The sequence below is a fragment of the Bos indicus x Bos taurus genome, chromosome 2, assembly GCF_003369695.1.
Source record: "Bos indicus x Bos taurus breed Angus x Brahman F1 hybrid chromosome 2, Bos_hybrid_MaternalHap_v2.0, whole genome shotgun sequence".
Taxonomy (NCBI): Eukaryota; Metazoa; Chordata; class Mammalia; order Artiodactyla; family Bovidae; genus Bos; species Bos indicus x Bos taurus.
This window is the reverse complement of record NC_040077.1, coordinates 56,328,959-56,347,980: the sequence shown is the minus strand read 5'-3', so window position 1 is coordinate 56,347,980 and position 19,022 is coordinate 56,328,959. Positions and strand designations below refer to the sequence as shown.

The 19,022-nt window shown below is 36.0% G+C and overlaps 1 protein-coding gene across 3 annotated transcripts in view; it reads right to left on the bottom strand.

Moving 5' to 3' along the window:
* LRP1B (LDL receptor related protein 1B) overlaps positions 1 to 19,022 on the bottom strand; it is a 2,173,551-nt gene that overhangs the window by 324,617 nt on the left and 1,829,912 nt on the right. For all 3 annotated transcript variants that reach the window (XM_027561670.1, XM_027561656.1, XM_027561663.1), the window contains 3 exons: positions 5,755 to 5,947; positions 4,945 to 5,070; positions 489 to 617 (listed from right to left, as the gene is read on the bottom strand). In XM_027561670.1, coding sequence (XP_027417471.1) covers positions 489 to 617; positions 4,945 to 5,070; positions 5,755 to 5,947 — 448 coding nt within the window. The remainder of the gene's footprint in view (positions 1 to 488; positions 618 to 4,944; positions 5,071 to 5,754; positions 5,948 to 19,022) is intronic.

Below are 19,022 nucleotides of genomic sequence, written 5' to 3'. Positions count from 1 at the left end.
AGCAATCAGCATTTGTACCTAAGGGCAATAGCCCTGGGATAATCCGAGAGGCAAAATTATTTAGAATGAATAAGACCTTGATATCAATACAACAATATACCATTGACTGATGGTGGACTTTTGCTGCAGGTTAAACCTGCAATATCCAGCCAATAACTAATACTTCTGACATCTTTAAATGTAAGCCTAAAACCTTTGCTAATGAAGAATAAATATGGAGCTCAAAAACAGGCTCCTGTGTATTTAAATTTATACTTCAAGCATGGAAACTACGAGGAAATTCTTCAATTAATATCATGTGTATTTGGGTAGGAAATAAAGTGCCCAATTTGAATAAGAACAAGCCAAATCAATTGTTAATCTACATGTTAATGAGAGGCAGTAAGAAAATCATACATACAAACCAAATGGAGACATTCATACCAAAAACTATAAAAATAATTGCAAACTTATCTCTGAAATGAGAAAATCACACACTGAAAACTTACCACAGTAGAGCAGTTTTTCATCTGATTTATCCTTACAATGAGGAATGCCGTCACAGGTGAGCTGATAATCAATACATTCTCCATTTCCACACTCAAATTCTGAATAAATATTGCAGGAAGAATTTTTAGCTGAAAGGAAAAAAGGTCAATATTTCATATAATAACAAACATTTTTGATGTCATAACAATTGTTTCCTTTAATCTTAATCATAAAAATAAACAAATTTGCTTATATAAAAATTAATAAAGGGCAATTGTTTATGGAATTCCTTTACAAAAAAAATTAAGAGGGACGCTTTTATTGTGTTGTTTTCAAGCTCGCTTTGCAAATGTTCATAAGTTGCCTAACTTTATCTTTGTGTTTAAAGTATGGTACGGGGAGGGAGGAGGGAGGAGGGTTCAGGATGGGGAACACATGTATACCTGTGGCAGATTCATTTCAATTAAAAAAAAAATAAAGTATGCTTGTGGATTTTGTTAACTATTTGGTGACTGTACACGTGTGGAAAGAAGGAGGGGCTTAAATTTGGGTGACTATATTTATGCATCTTGCTTAGCACTTTATCCTAAAAATAAATGTTTAAGAAGAGCCAGTTAAATAAGCTCTGTACATACTGATAGTGTTTTTGTATTTTGTTATTCAAATCTCATATATTCTTCCATACACTGAAATTTTTCAGCATATAGAATTCTCATCTTGGATGCCTTGAATTGATTCATTTCACTGAAGTCTCACCTCCAAATGTCCTTCCTCTCCAACTACCTGCTGAAAAAAATCTCTTTAACAATTTCTATCACTCAGAAGTACTAGAGTTGCTGAAATTATTCTCTATAGAATAGACAGAGCCTCTTGTGCTATTTACATTGTGAGAGGTACCAGGGAGAAGACTGTCTCTTCCTGCCACATGTGATCAGTACCTACTCCTTGAAATGCATGGGAGTCTGTAGGGGGTGCTGGTAGAAGACCAAGATAAACTGAAAAGCACATGCAGCAGATGCTTATGGGCTCCAGTTAACCACTGCCCTATTGTCCCACTTCTAAGTGCCAGGATTCTTGTAAGAAATTTAAAGTCCGAGTTTTTTGTGATTTGACCAACTTGTGAGTACAAAACAGCCATGAGTACAAAGAAGCTTTTCTACAGCTAGATTTCATCCCTGGAATGCCAATATGTGACCTCTGTTTTAGAATGATCTCTCTTGGGGAAAATAGACATTTTTCAAAAATTTATTTATTTTTAATTGAGGATAATTGCTTTATGATATTCTGTTGGTTTCTGCCATACATCAACATGAATCAGCCTTAGGCATACATATGTCCTGTCCCTCTTGATTCTGCCTCCCACCTCCCAAACTATCCCACTCCTTTATTTTTATTCTTAAACAACTGATTTACTAGCAAGCTTTTGGAACACAAGGTTTCTGCTGCATTTTGTGCTGTCTGCTTGCGTATACTCAGTCTATTGGGCTTCCCAGGTGGTGCTGGTGGTAAAGAACCCGTCTGCCAATGCAGAAGATGTAAGAGACGCAGGTTAGATCCCTGGATCGGGAAGATCCCCTGGAGGAGAGCACAGCCACCCATTCCAGTATTTTTGCCTGGAGAATCCCATAGACAGAGGAGCCTGGTGGGCTACCACAGTCCTTAGGGTTGCAAAGAGTCTGACACAACTGAAGCGACTTAGCACAGCACAGCACCCAATCTACTGCTTGTAGAAAAACTATACAGGGAAAGTAAGTCATATTAATTATGTTGGAGGTAATTAGAATTCATTTATCTCTACTAATGCAGGAAATATAGTTTAACTTTATAATTTGCTATCAGTTTTTAGGATTTATTTCAGGAATATTCAATTAAACAGACACTAATACTCTTTGAAGTTCCCAGTGTTTTGTTTCTTTATTATTCCTAGAATGTAACCATTTTTACAGAATATTTATATTTTCTCTATCTACCTATTAATGACTTATAATTTAACTTTTTAAATGATAGCAGCCTTCTCCAAAGTTAACTTTGTTTTTCTTGGTGCAGTCTAATTTCACTAGTCAGTAGCTAAGGTAGAATGCCATTTTAGAGGAAATAACAAGAAAATAAGAGTCTAAAAATACCACTCAGTTTAAAGAATTATTATCTTTAAGAAGAGTGCTGACTTACTGCCCACAATCACCTTAGATTATGAACTGAATAAAATTCATCCATTTACTGAGAGTCCATTGGCATTCCTAACTTGTTTTGTCTATTTTAAACACATACTGTTTAATTTCTCATTTCCAGTGAAAAATAATTGCTATGATAGAAAATGTCATATTTTGATTTTATAATCATCATACCTTTGAGGAAAAGTTGATAATATTTATAGTAAATATGGTTTATTATGCAAAAAAAACAAATATTGTATGAGCACAATTCTTATTTAGGTATGTTCATTTGAAGAAATAGTATTGAGTATTTTCTGCCTCTCTCTAGAAACAAAAACTGTGGTTCAGCTGTCTTCCATTCTCTTACAAGGTAATTGCTTCATCTAATTATATTTGCTATTCTTATTTCTGTTATGGGTGTTAATAAGGTTAGCAATGTCATGTAAAATGAAATTGCCTAATCTTTTTTCTCAAGAGTTATGACAACAAATGGTTTTCTCTCCTTTGCCCTCAAGTAGATGTTAGTAAATAACCTTTCACCCTTGTTGCCATTAACATTCATAAACTGCTCTGGGTGAACTAATTCAGATGTGGACCCCGATATTCCAGAAACATCATCATTTCCCAAAGATAGATTTGACAAGAAGAAGCCAAGAGTTACTTTTCAATCTCTCTGCTGGACCACAGAATTTCAATATGAATGCACAATGGATACAAGATACTTCTGTAAAGATTTGTCAGCTCTGAAGAATCCAGTATCACTCTGCAGTTCCACGTGAATACAACTGTGCTTGTTTTAACACTACAGTTTTCTGTCTGATTCATCCCCTCTCATCAATAGTGAGACGCAGGTGGCTTAGTAGGGACAGATGTATTTAATCTATTTTGCTGCAAGGACAGGAATCTACTGTCTACAAATAAGCCTTGCTGTTTTGACTAGAGGCATTGGTTTACTATTGGCCTGTAGTGACCTGTGAAAGCAACATGAGTGATTCTAATGCATGGCTAACACTCCAGGCTTACAGATGGCGTCGGATCCAGACAATTACAGCTGAAACCACAAAGGCAAACTGAAATGGAGAGTTTAAGCAATTGCTTGAGAAATTCCGGGAAATGTTAGGTAATGAAGAAACATTGGAATTTGTGGCCCAAATTATTGAAATTAACTGTCTACTGGCCAATTACATCACTCCCTTGTTTGCCTCAGCACATTCTTAAAGTCTTTTACTATTTTGCTAAGAAATGCCCTTTTGGATTATGTGCCAACACACAAAGTGAGAAAATATGTATATGTTCTTGCATTAGGTGTAGTAGTTCTCCTGGTTAAAAAAATTATGTCAAAGTGTTTGTATTAGAAAAAAGTTTCCAAGTGTACATGAATCCATGAATCACACTTATTTGTATTAAAATAAAGAACAGGCAAAAGAGAAGATCCTTCTGGTATACAAAGACTGAAAGAAGACAAAAGATGTAACTGAAAAATACTTTCAGCTTATGATTCTTATTTTTATAATGTAGACATATCCAACTCTATTGATTTTCTAAGATGAAAGATATGAGATGAATATACAGATGAGGAGAAAAAAAAACTGAACACATCATAAGAGTTTACCAATTTTAGTTTTCCAAAATGCTTCTCTCCTGTCTTTCTTACTCACAACTAGTCTTGATGTTAAAGAGAAATTAACCCTTTTTATGTTGCTGGATAATTTTCATGACAATATTAGAACACTTGAACCGTTATTTACAGTAGAAACAGTTTGGGAAACTTAGCTGTTAATAAGTATATACTGTAATGGTACTAATTAAAAATTGTAATGCCTTTGGGAGGTATAAACATCACACAAGGCTGCAATGTTACATTTTTAATTAACAGTTCAGAAATGACTACAAATAAATTGTGTGAGACATTCTTTCTCATTTACATACTCTGACCGACTGTGAGTGGGTTCACTACTAAGCTACTGTCTGTACACTGGTTTATTTTGGCTTTAATTAATTTTGCTATTGATTGAATTCTTAAAGTCATAACTCCTAAGTTTTCAGATATCATTGTGTATAGGTATTTCTCCAGTTTACCCAACATCTTCCAGCCATAATCAGAGGATACAACATTTATCACTCTTTGGGTTATTATTACCTATCACATGGTGCTATACGTAGAATGGTAAACAGCTCTTCTTAGAATAGAGAGATAAGCCAACAGGGTCTCTAATAATGGAGAAGAGTACAACGTCAAACATATGCTAAAACAATTCCAATGTCCATGTGTGCCATTTTGAGCAGTTATGTGTCCCATCACATCTTAATTCTCTTTACTTACTCACACATCTGTTGTCTTCCAGCAATATTCGATCCCCTCTGCAGGAACAATTCACTCTGCCATTAGGAGTTAAAAGGCACAAGTCATGGCAACCTCCATTCAATAATGCACATGGAGAAAGTTCACCTGCAATGAAGAGGTTTTATTGGTGACATTTTATACTGAATTCCTGTACTGTGTTACTGTAGATTAGCAGTGAAATGTCAGACAACCTCAATCTCTCAAAATATCTCATGAACAAGGAAGATACAGGGCTTTTGAAAATCTAAAGATTCCAAATAATAAGTACATTGAAAAATATGTAACAAATCTCTACATTTTCTAACATATTTGTCATTCAATACACTGGTACCTCCAGAAACTACATAAATACTGCAAACTGCAATTCTGTAGGTATTTCAGTGATTAAAAAAAAAAAAAATTAGGCCAGATGCAAAGCTTGTAAAACAAGTATTATTTTCTTGAAAACAACTTGATTTGAATCACCAAAAATAAGAGGAGTGAGAAAGTGTGAAATAGATATCCAGAAACTAATAATTAAAAGTGAATCATTCCTCTGGTGATAAATTAAGAACTACAAAATTTCCATAAAATGTTCAATTTCAATATATTCAATGATCAAAGCATGAATAGTAGCCCCAGAAACAGTAAGAAAACAAAATCCAACTAAGTATTACTTATATATATATACTTATATATATATATATATATACATATATACACACATATATATGGGTTTTTTTTTCACATATATATGTTTTTGAGAGACTATATCATTAAGGAATAAATTTGCTTTCTATGGTAACTTACAGCTATTGGTGTCATTAGCAACAGCTATGATACCCATTGGTTGATGTGGAATATCAGAACGAAGAATTTTTGTATCTCCTCCTGTGTACTTGTTAGAACGCAGGATAGCTCTTCTTCCCCAATCTGACCAGAAGATATAATTGTCATATACAGCCAGACTGAGAAAAGTTCCTGGCCCAGATTTGACAATCACCTAAAATAAAGTAAAATATCATATTTTTAAAAATGAAAATTTCTGCATATGTTTTTGCTCAAAAAAGATATTATTCATTTATTTTAATCAATTGAAATAATCAGATAAAAATACATTTCACTAACTGTATTAAGGTTTATTTTAAATATCATAACCATCCTTACCTTTTGTAATGTGCTTACTTAATATTTTGAAGTATATTTCTATTTAATAGTCATTCACTTTAAGCAAATGTGTACTTTTAGTATTATAAACCAAAATCAAGACAAAAATATGAGATTAACTGTTATTACTATCAAATATTTTTATTAAGAAATCATTAGATATGTAGTAAATACTCATTAAGCTTTCAGAACTGTATACAAAATACACAATACAATTTGATCCAGGTTATTCCTTTAGACAACACAAATGGATTTAACAGGTTATCCACGCATTAGAAATAAAAATTTAAAAGTAAAGACCAACAAGTTTCACTCAGACGAAGATGAAGTAAAAGGGACTAGATTTCCCTTCCCAATAAAACAACTAAAAAACTAACCAAAATATATAAAACAAGGCTTTTCAACAAATTGGATATCAGGTAAGAAATGACAGTGATTCCTGTGTAACAGGAACTAACCACGTGAGTCCCATAACCTCCAGAGTTTATAGCCTGAGATACTGACCAACAGTGACACCGTGCAGAGGGACTCAACAGAGTTCAGGGAACTCTCTGAGTGGAGAGAGCTAAGAGTGATGGGAGTTATTGGAGAGTGATACGGTTAGATCTCACAAGGCAGCGTGTCAGAGAAAAGAATGCAACAGAAAGGGAACTCTGGATACCTGCACAGGGTCCTCCTGGAGTATTCAGCCATGTACTAAGCACATTTGCCTTGATTCATGGACATAACATTCCAGGTTCCTATGCAATGCTGTTCTTTATGGCATCAGACTGTACTTCCATCACCAGTCACATTAACAACTGGGTGTTGTTTTTGCTTTGGCTCTGTCTCTTCATTCTTTTTAGAGTTATTTCTCCACTCTTCTCCAGTAGCATATTGGGCACCTACTGACCTGGGGAGGTCATCTTTCAGTCTCATATCATTTTGCCTTTTCATACAGTTCATGGGGTTCTCAAGGCAAGAATACTGAATGGGTGAATTTAACTCAGATGACCATTATATCTACTACTGTGGGCAAGAATCCCTTAGAAGAAATGGAGTAGGCCTCATAGTCAACAAAAAACTGAAATACACTTCTGGGGTGCAATCCCCAAAATGACAGAATGATCTCTGTTATTTCCAAGGCAAATCATTTAATATCACAGTAATCCAAGTCCATACCCCAACCAGTAATGCTGAAGTTCAACGATTCTATGAAGACCTACAAGATGTTCTAGAGCTAATACTCAAAATAGATGTCCTTTTCATTATAGGGGACTGGAACGCAAAAGCAGGAAGTCAAGAGATGCCTGGAGTAACAGGCAAATTTGCCCTTGGAGTACAAAACAAAGCAGGTCAAAGTCTAACAGAGTTTTGCCAAGAGAACACACTGGTCATAACAAACATGCTTTTCCAACAACACAAGAGAAGATTCTACACATGGACATCATCAGATGGTCAATACCAAAATCAGACTGATTATATTCATTGCAGCCAAAGATGCAGAAGTTCTATACAGTCAGCAAAACAAGACCTGGAGCTGACTGTGGCTCAGATCATGAACTCCTTATTGCCAAATTCAGACTGAAAATGAAGAAAGTAGGGAAAGCCAGAAGACCATTCAGGTATGACCTAAATCAAATCCTTTATGATTATACAGTGGAAGTGAGAAAGAGATTCAAGGGATTAGATCTGATCAAGAGAGTGCCTGAAGAAATATGGACAGAGGTTCATGACATCCTACATCCATGACATGTACAGGAGGCAGTAATCAATAAAAACTCCAAGGAAAATAAATGCAAAAAAGCAAAATGGTTATCTGAGAAGGTCTTACAAATAGTGGGAAAAGAAAGAGACGCTAAAGGCAAAGGAGAAAAGGAAAGATATACACATTTGAATGAAGAGTTCCAAATAATAGCAAGGAGACATAAGAAAGCCTTTCTCAGTGATCAATGCACAGAAATAGAGAAAAACAATAGAATGAGAAAGACTAGAGATCTCTTCAAGAAAGAGATACCAAGGGAATATTTTATGTAAAGATGGCACAAAAAATGACAGAAACAGTATGGACCTAAAAGAAGCAGAAGATATTAAGAAGAGGTGGCAAGAATACACATAAGAACGATACAAAAAAGGTCTTCATGACCCAGATGATCATGATAGTATAATCACTTACCTACAACCAGACATCCTGGAATGTGAAGTCAAGTGGGCATTAGGAAGCATCACTAGGAACACAGCGAGTGGAGGTGGTGGAATTCCAGTTGAGCTATTTCAAATCCTAAATGACGAGGCTGTTAAAATGCTACACTCAATTTGCCAGCAAATTTGAAAAATTCAGCAGTGGCCACAGGACTTGAAAAAGTCAGTTTTCATTCCAACCCCAAAGAAAGGTAATGCCAAAGAATCCTTAAACTACCACACAATTGCACTCATCTCACATGCTAGCAAAAGTAATGCTCAAATTCTCCAAGCCAGACTTCAATGGTACATGAACCATGAAATTCCAGATTTTCAAGCTGGATTTCAAAAAGGCAGATGAAGCAGAGATCAAATTGCCAACATCCACTGGATCATAATAAAAGCAAGAGAGTTCCAGAAAAGCATCTGCTTCTGCTTTATTGACTATGTCAAAGCCTTTGACTGTGTGGATCACAACAAAGTGCGGAAACTTCTTAAAGAGATGGAAATACCAGAACACATGACTTTCCTCCTGAGAAAGTAGGCAAGTCATCTGAATGCAGGTCAAGAAGCAACAATTAGAACTGGACATGGAACAACAGATTAGTTCCAAATTGGAAAATGAGTACATCAAGGCTGTATATTGTCACCCTGCTTATTTAACTTATATGCAGAGTACATCATGCAAAATGCTGGGCTGGATGAAGCACAAGCTGGAATCAAGATTGCTGGGAGAAATATCAATAACCTCAGATGCACAGATAACACCACCTTTATAGAAGAAAGTGAAGAAGAACTAAAGAGCCTTTTGATGAAAGTGAAAGAGGAGAGTGAAAAAGTTGGCTTAAAATTCAACTTTCAGAAAACTAAGATCATGGCATCTGGTCCCATCACTTCATGGCAAATGGATGGGGAAACTTTGGAAACATGACAGACTTTATTTTCTTGGTCTCCAAAATCATTGTAGATGGTGACTGCAGTCATGAAACTAAGATGCTTGCTCCTTGAAAGGAAAGCTCTAACCAACCTAGATAGCATATTAAAAAGCACAGACATTACTTTGCTAATGATATTACTTTGTCCATATGGTCAATGCTATGGTTTTTCCAGTAGTCATTCATAGATGGGAGAATTGGACCATAAAGAAGGCTGAATGCTGAAAAATTGATGTTTTGAACTGTGGTGTGGAGAAGACCCTTGAGAGTCCCTTGGACTGCAAGGAAATCCAACCAGTTCATCCTAAAGGAAATCAGTCCTGAATATTCATTGGAAGGACTTGATGCTGAAGCTGAAACTCCAATATTTTGGCAACCTGACGTGAAGAACTGACTCACTGGAAAAGACCCTGATGCTGAGAAACATTGAAGGCAGGAGGAGGAGGGGATGACAGATGGTTGGACAACATCACCTACTCGATGTACATGAGTTTGAGCAAGCTCCAGGAATTGGTGATGGACAAGGAAGCCTGGCATACTGCAGTCCATTGGGTTGCAAAAAATCGGACGTAACTGAGTGACTGAACTGAACTGAACTGAACTAAGCACCTCACATGTGCATGAGGCATTCAAAAGGATTAGAGAAAAGAGTTTCCAAAATTTACATGGGTCCAAGAATCACATTTACTAAATTAAATAAAAGTTGGAAGAGTGTACAAGTAAATAGGAATAGGAAATAAAAAATCAGGGGAAATCAATGAAACTAAAAGATAGCTTTTTGAGATCAACAATATTAGCAATACATAATGAAGCAACAGTTAGAACTGGACATGGAACAACAGACTGGTTCCAAATAGAAAAAGGAGTACGTCAAGGCTGTATATTGTCACCCTGCTTATTTAACTTATATGCAGAGTACATCATGAGAAACACTGGGCTGGAAGAAGCACAGTTAGAATCAAGATTGCTGGGAGAAATATCAATAAACTCAGATAAGCAGATGATACCACCCTTATGGCAGAAAGTGAAGAGGAACTCAAAAGCCTCTTGATGAAAGTGAAAGAGGAGAGTGAAAAAGTTGGCTTAAAGCTCAGCATTCAGAAAATGAATATCATGGCATCTGGCCCCATCACTTCATGGGAAATAGATGGGGAAACAGTGGAAATAGTGTCAGACTTTATTTTTGGGGGGTTCCAAAATCACTGCAGATGGTGATTGCAGCCATGAAATTAAAAGACACTTAGTCCGTGGAAGAAAAGTTATGACCAACCTAGATAGTATATTGAAAAGCACAGACATTACTTTGCCAACAAAGGTTTGTCTAGTCAAGGCTATGGGTTTTCCAGTAGTCATGTATGGATGTGAGAGTTGGACTGTAAAGAAAGCTGAGTGCCGAAGAATTGATGCTTTTGAACTGTGGTGTTGGAGAAGACTCTTGAGAGACCCTTGGACTGTAAGGAGATCCAACCAGTCCTTTCTAAAGGAGATCAGTCCTGGGTGTTCTTTGGAAGGAATGATGCTAAAGCTGAAACTCCAGTACTTTGGCCACCTTATGTGAAGAGTTGACTCATTGGAAAAGACTCTGTTGCTGGGAGGGATTGGGGGCAGGAGGAGAAGGGGATGACAGAGGATGAGATGGCTGGATGGCATCACTGACTAGATGGACATGAGTTTGAGTGAACTCTGGGAGTTCTTGATGGATAGGGAGGCCTGGTGTGCTGCAATTCATGGGGTCACAAAGAGTCGGACATTACTGAGTGACTGAACTGAACTGAATGATGCAGTGAGGTTTATTCAAGGAATACAGGTTTATTAGCATTTTTAAAGCCTATCAGTATAATTTATCACATTAACAGGCAAAATAAGAAATCCCCTAGGAATATCTCAATGAAAGCAGAGAATTTATTGGTTGGATCGAGCATCCATTCCTGACAGAAACTCAGACTGGAACTAGGAATAGAAATAAAACTAGAAATGAGACAGGAATAATCATTGATACTATTTCTACCAAACATTATCCTAGGGTTAATAGCCTGTATAATTAGGCAAGAAAACAAAATAAAAAACATTCAGATTGGGGATCAAATTCTTATCACTTAAGTCTCTCTTCACCAAGAATCATGTGAGGTCACTTTAGCCAGAATTTTCCCTTACCTCTGACATTTCCTCTTAGTAATTGTCCATCCACTGATGGCCTGTTTGCTTCCTGGCTATAAATGTCTACTTTTCCTTCTATTTATAGTTGAGCTCAGTCTCTGTCTTCTACTGCAAAACCCCGCTGTAGTAATCTCTATATCTATCCTGATAGTTCTGAATAAAGTCTCATTTACCATTTTGACAAGTGTCATATATACTATTTTTCCTTAAAACATTCAATGTAATACTACTGAGAAATAAAAAGGATGAATTATTGATGTATGTCACACTGTGCATAAGTTTCAAAATAATCATGCTGAGTGAAAGAAGCGAGACAAAAGGGAGTATAAAGTATATGCTGCCATTCATATAAACTTCTACAAAATGAGAAATAATCTGTAGTAACAACAACAAAACAACAACAACAACAACGCTTTCTGGCGATACAGTGGGAAGGAGTAGAGTGGGAACAAAAGGATTAAAAAGGGAAATAACAAAATCTGTAGAACTCATTAATATGTTCATTATCTTGATGTGATGATGACTCACAGATTATGTGCACGCATATGTGTGTGAAGATTTTTACAATTTAAATATTTAAATTTTAATGTATGTAAATCATATCTGAATTTTTTAAAATAAAGGCCAGAAATTTTTAAAGAGTATTTTCAGAAATAACATTAAGTATATATGACTGCAACAGCATTTAGAAGGACAAATCAGAAAATAGACATATTTGTTGTCTAGTCATTTTTTCTTAACTTTTGCTTCTTAATCTAATCCATAAGGAACCTATCCAAATAGCTCCTCTGAACTCTGGAAAATCAGTGAATGATCTAAGGGATGGTTTAAAATTTAAGCATACCTCTTAGGTAAATGAAGTACTCAGATTTCTAGAAGAGAGAAACCAATATGAATTTTCTCTTCTAGCAAGGAGATGAGATATAATTTTAGTAACTGAATAGTAAACATGCAAAAGAAGAAGGAAAGAAAGGACGCTAAGCCTTAAAGAAGTGAAGTCTATAATAATTTGCCTCTAAGACAGCAAAAAGTTCAAAGAATACCTTTCAAGACATTGATATAGATTATTTTGCTTGGTTTCATTTAGAAGAAATTTTTGTCTCCTTATTGTGGACAAAATACATAAATGGTGATGTTGGAGCATATTTTGAATAAAGGAATTGGCTTTTTGCTTTTCAACATCACAATCAGGAGGGCTTGATAATCAACATCCAATTCACAGATACAGAATTTACTCAATTATCTCTATTTTGAAAATCATTGTGTTATAATGGGAAGGGCTCATTAGGCCCACATACAAATGGAAGCATGATCATTCTTGAGCAGAGTGGATTTGGGGAAGATGCTTTACTTAAAAAAAAAAAAAAAAATGTAGCTTTTTCATCTTTATTATGGAGGTGATTAAAACATGTTTCAACAATTTCACAGGGCTGTTATAAGGATATATGCAGAAATGTTTTGACTATCTTATATTGCTGCTGCTAAGTCGCTTCAGTCGTGTCCGACTCTGTGTGACCCCATAGATGGCAGCCTCCTCTGTCCTTGGGATTCTCCAGGCAAGAATGCTGGAGTGGGTTGCCATTTCCTTCTCCAATGTATGAAAGTGAAAAGTGAAAGTGAAGTCGCTCAGTCGTGTCTGACTCTTTGTGACCCCATGGACTGCAGCCTACCAGGCTCCTCCGTCCATGGGAGTTTCAAGGCAAAAGTACTGAAGTGGGGTGCCATTGCCTTCTCCATGTTATATTGCTATATATATTATATTTGTCTAATTTACCTGTCATAGATAAGTTTAAATAGTAACTTTTGTAATTTGTGCCTCCAGGTCTATTATAAAATAGTTATTTTTATATAAAAATCAAGCTAAGAAAACTCAATAGAAATATTTTTGTAGAAATAAACAAATAAATTAGATTCTTTGGCCTTGAGATATTAAATATGTTAAACAGAGACATGGATATATTACTTTTCCAGTAATCAGAAAAAATAAATAAATTATAAAGGAACTTTCACATGAATGATGACTACATGGGAATGATCCTTAAGAAACAAATACCCTTCGTAGTGCCACATATTGCCTTCTTAGGAATTAAAACATTCTTAGGGTTAAACCATTTACTAACCACTAAAACTGATGTGATTTTAAGAAAACTGATAATCCTGAGAATGTGATAATTTAAAAAAATAGTCCTCTTTCACTACTCCATCCTATATCAAACTCTAAATTAGTATGAGATAATTAACAATGTCACCTTCCTAATTTCCAAAATTTTCCCTCATCCATTCTTAACTGACAATTACTCTCTTATAGAAACAATTCATTTTTATTCTGATTATATAAGTAATTTTTATTCTATAGGACAATGTTTCTCAAGTGGAAATGTACATACAATTCACTTTGAGATTTGTTAAAACTCATATTCTGATTCACTAAATTAAGATTGGAACCTCAGATTCTTCATTTCTAACAAACTTCCAAGTGTTGCTGAGGCTGCTGTTTGGGAATTCACTTTAAAAAGCAAGAATTATAAAACAGAGAAAAGCACAAAAATAAAATAAATAATAATCTTACCACACAAATCTAATTATTTATCATTTTGGATTAAATATATATATATGTATTTATATTTACAAATTGACGGACACATGAGCTATCTAAAGTTTGTTGAGATTAAGTAAAATCAATTTAAAAAGTTTAATTTAAAAAAAGCAACTATATCCAAAATTTATTTCTTTTAAAGATGATAGAAAGATGTCTTTCTTGATCTGTCACATATTAGAACCCTTTATTTTACAAAGGGACAAGAGAATTCTAAAATGTTCTTCTGTGCTCTGTGCTCAGAACAATTTTACTGATCTAAGTGAAAGACACACTGCTGTATAATAGTGGTTTCACCCCTCCAAAAACACAAACACACACACACACACACACAAATACAGAACATGGAAAACTAATGTTAAAATGGACTTTTTACCCTGTGTGCTGTGCTGTGCTTAGTCATTCAGTCACATCTGACTCTATGGACTGTAGCCCACCAGGCTCCTCTGTCCATGGGAATTCTCTAGGCAAGAATACTGGAGTGGGTTGCCATGCCCTCCTCCAGAGTTTTTACCCTATAGCAAATCTGAAAAGACTTATGATTCTTAGCAAATGTAAAAGTTTAATTTAACATTCCTCATTTGCATTTCTTTGGGAATAACATGTTACTCCATAGTTAATATTTCAGAAGTATAAAAGATCACCTAAAATAATGTTATGAACTGAATGTTTGTGTAGTACTGAAATTCATATGTTGAAATCTTAACCTTGTAACCCACCATGTGATACTCGTAGGTGAAACCTTTGGGAGGTAATTAAGTTAGATGAAGTCATGAGGGCAAGGGCCCTGTGATGGGATCCATGCACTTATTGGAAGAAGGAAAGATCTCTCTTGTTCTTCATGGGAGGATATGCAGCAAGAAAGGAGCCACTGCAAGCCAGGAAGAAGGTTGTCACTTGAACCCAAACATGCTGGCATGCTCAGCTCAGATTCCTCAGCCAGAACCATGAGAAATGAACACCTGTTGTTTAAATCACCCAGTCAATGGTACTTGGTTATAAGGTGCACAAGTTCTAAGTCACTTCAGTCAAGTCCAACTCTTTGTAACCCCATGGATTGTAGCTCACCAGGCCCCTCTGTCAATGGGATTCTCCAGGCAAGAGTATTGAAGTGGGTTGCCATTTTCTCCTCCAGGGGATCTTCCTCACCCAGAGATTGACCTGGCTGTCTCCTGTATTGGCAGGCAGGTACTTTACCATTAGTGCCACCTGGGAAGCTTGGTATAGAAACAGTAGCCAAATAAGACTGCTTTACTTTGTTCCTTTTTGAAGAGTCAGGTTTTAAGATTTATATCTACTTAAACTTCAATAAATATTTTTAAATCAACAAAATAAAGGAAAGATTACAAGTTATGATAGAAATATAACTAGAAAATGATAACTTCTATATTGCGCTACCTGGGAAGATTTTCCTGAGAGAAGTAAGGATGAATAGGTAGTGGGATGAAAAGAGAAGGCAAAGCTTTTGACAGTGGGGATGCATGGTCAAAAGCTGAGAGGAAGGGGGAAGAGGAAGTGCTGAGAAAAGGAGAAGAGGTTAAGTCAGCATGATTATCACTCAGACATCTGGGAAGAAGAGCCAATGAGGAGCCTGGTGAGAAGGGACAGAAGGGCAAATATGTAGGGCCTTCCTTCCTATAGGCCAAGGTCGTGAGTGTGTTCTGAAAGTAGTAGCAAATTATTAATTTTCAAGCATACCAATGTCATTATTGCTTTGTAGTTTAAAGATTATTCTGCCTCTGGTGTAGACAGTAGATTGCTGCTGCTAAGTCGCTTCAGTCGTGTCCAACTCTGTGCGACCCCATAGATGGCAGCCCACTAGGCTCCTCTGTCCCTGGGATTCTCCAGGCAAGAACACTGGAGTGGGTTGCCATTTCCTTCTCCAGTGCATGAAAGTGAAAAGTGAAGGTGAAGTTGCTCAGTCGTGTCCAACTCTTAGTGACCCCATGGACTGCAGCCCACCAGGCTCCTCTGTCCATGGGATTTTCCAGGCAAGAGTACTGGAGTGGGGTGCCATTGCCTTCTCTGAGACAGTAGATTAGATAAGAGCAAAAAGAGTTTCAGGGAGACGAGCTTAGATCAACTGCATTTGTCCAGACAAAGCATAATACTTTTGATATTTTGAGCGAGAAAGATGAAGAATACAAATATTAGGGAAATATTTGCAAGCTAATGATTCTCTATTAAACTTTTTATCAGAACTCACAAGGGTTTTCGTCACTCACCATTCATTCATCCTTTTACCATTTTTTTTCAAATAATGGTAGTTAACTCTTATGAAGAGTTAACACTTCCTGAATGCTTACGATATATAGGATATGCATGTATTGTATGCATCATACCAAATTTAATCTCAAACTAACTTATGTGGTGATTACTATTTCAGTTCATATTTTATTGATGAGGATTGAAGCTTAATAAGTTTATGAAATAAGCCCAAAGCCACATATTTACTCAATGATTTGAGCCTATTTCAGACCCAAAGCAACTAAGATCTGAATTAACTTGTATATATAAAATCTAACTTGGTTAAAGAGATAGGAGAAACTATTTGATATTATCAGATGTATATGTATATATACTGCTCTTATTATTACGTATATGCTCCTTAAGTTAGGGACTGCAGCAATTTCCTCAATCCCTTTTTCTATTCAGCATCATATTTTACATGAACAAAATAGTAAACACTGCTAAATCATTAAGAATGAAAACATAAATTAAAAGTTATTTTTTTTGGATAGGAATAGTTATTCTTATCACAATGAAAGTGTTTTTTTTTTGGTTGCTACCAAAAGTAATTTGGTATATGGTAACTTTGTAAGTTTTCATACTGATTGAGCTTAGTAGTTTACTTCTTTACTTCTGCTGACACAGAGAAAGGGGAAAAAACATTCAATTAGTCTATAATTATGCATGTTACTTTCAGAGTACAATAGTTTCCACTAAGAATTGAGCTGACTTTAGACATTTCACTGCTGAGAGTTCCATGTGGAAAAGAGAAGTGAAATCCACAAATTATGCTTTCTCATCTCTGTGTTAAACATTTTTATTATAATTTCTTAAATACTGTACCTTGCAAGCTTAATCAGCATTTTTATTTACAACATAGAAGCTTCGTCATCATAAATCACATGCTACCATGTTATGTGGCAGTACACCATTATGACATTACTTTCAGGTACTTTAACCTTGAACCTATAAACAGGTTCATGTTTCAAAATAATAAAATCAATTCAGATAATGTATTTCTTGACACTATCACTTAATCTCATGTGTGTCCTCATACGTGGACAAGTAAATTGGTAATCCACAACTGCAATTGACTTAAAGCTATGTGTTGGGAATTTAGAGACTAAAATATGCCTTTTCCTATCTTGAAACTTTACTGGGACTTTATTGGTAGAAGTGCTTGAACTAATCAAGGAATAAAAAAAATTCAGTTTTATAAGCCAGACAACATATTTCCAATACCCAGATGATAAATATTAAATCAAACAATTTAAAAGCCAAGCAAACAGGAAGCTTTCCAAATATCCCATCCGATTACCTCACTGACAAGATCATAAATGATCATTATGAGATATGACAACTTGGCCCCCACCATAGTCAGGCATGACAAAGTGTTACAGATTGCAAAGAAACAATTGCTGTTTTTTAGCCTGGGAAAAAACGGCGATGAGGTAAATGAGCAACTTGAAACTGAGAAATATTTAGCTTACGGATAGACATCTATATTTAACTTGTCTGTGTATGTTTGCAGGACAAATATAAAATGTTTAAATGTCATTAGTGTCCAACCAAATTTGAAAAGAACAGCATTCACAGCAATCATCTAAAAGGCTACTTATTGTGTGAGAAGAATTACCAGCCTTTTTTAGAGGGGCGGACTCTTCAGAGAGAGATTAGAGAATGAATTATTTTGATTTTATACTCTCTCTTTCTGATCTCTCTATTGATCACACTCAACCAAAACCCAGAGGACAGGGAGCCATTTGACTACATAGCTAAGTCTTTAGGGGGAAGAGAACAATGGAGGAGAATGGAGAAAAGATCTGGTAGATATGCTTGAGAGAAGTAGTAGAAAGAACCCTATTATGAGACTCATTATTTTTCCTTGAATAGGCTTTTGGCTTCCTGGGACTCTTACTCTGTAAAATATGATAGTAAAAGGCAATGACTCAGCTCCCTTCCCAAAGAAACAGGATGGATAATATATTCTCTTAGATCACTCAATAGACTAATGAGGAAAAAACAAAAACAAAAAATTGTGATGTTCCTGAAGTGTTACAGCCAATGCTAAATGGACTTTGAGCAAGTCTTGATTATCTTGCCTTCATATATGATTATAGTTACTGAAATTACAGTTTATCCAAAATTCTGATTTAGATATATTTAGACAGTTTTTTTGGAGAAGGCAGTGGCAACCCACTCCAGTACTCTTGCCTGGAAAATCCCATTGGACAGAGGAGCCTGGTAGGCTGCTGTCCATGGGGTCGCTAAGAGTCGGACATGACTGAGCGACTTCACTTTCACTTTTTACTTTCATGCATTGGAGGAGGAAATGGCAACCCACTCCAGTGTTCTTGCCTGGAGAATCCCAGGGATGGCGGGGCCTGATGGGCAGCCATCTATGGGGTCGCACAGGGTCGGACACGACTAAAGCGACTTAGCAGCAGCAGCAGCAGACAGTTTTTGGGCTTACCTTGTAGCTCAACTGGTAAAGAATCTGCCTGCAATTTTGGAGACCTGGATTCGATCCCTGGGTTAGGAAAATCCCCTGGAGAAGGGAAAGGCTATCCACTCCAGTATTCTGTCCTGGAGAATTCCATGAATTGTATAGTCTACAGGGTCACAAAGAGTCATACATGACTAAGCGACTTTCACATCACAGACAGTTTGGGACTCATAAACTGATTTGTATCCATAAAGAATAAACTTTTAAAAAAGTAGTATATTTTTTAGTTAGTTCCTCCTGCTTTGAATTCCTTCCAAATCCTTTCATTGTGAGACCCAATTCAAGAGTTATTTCTTTTGGGAATCCCTTCCCAGCTGCCTGAAGCAAT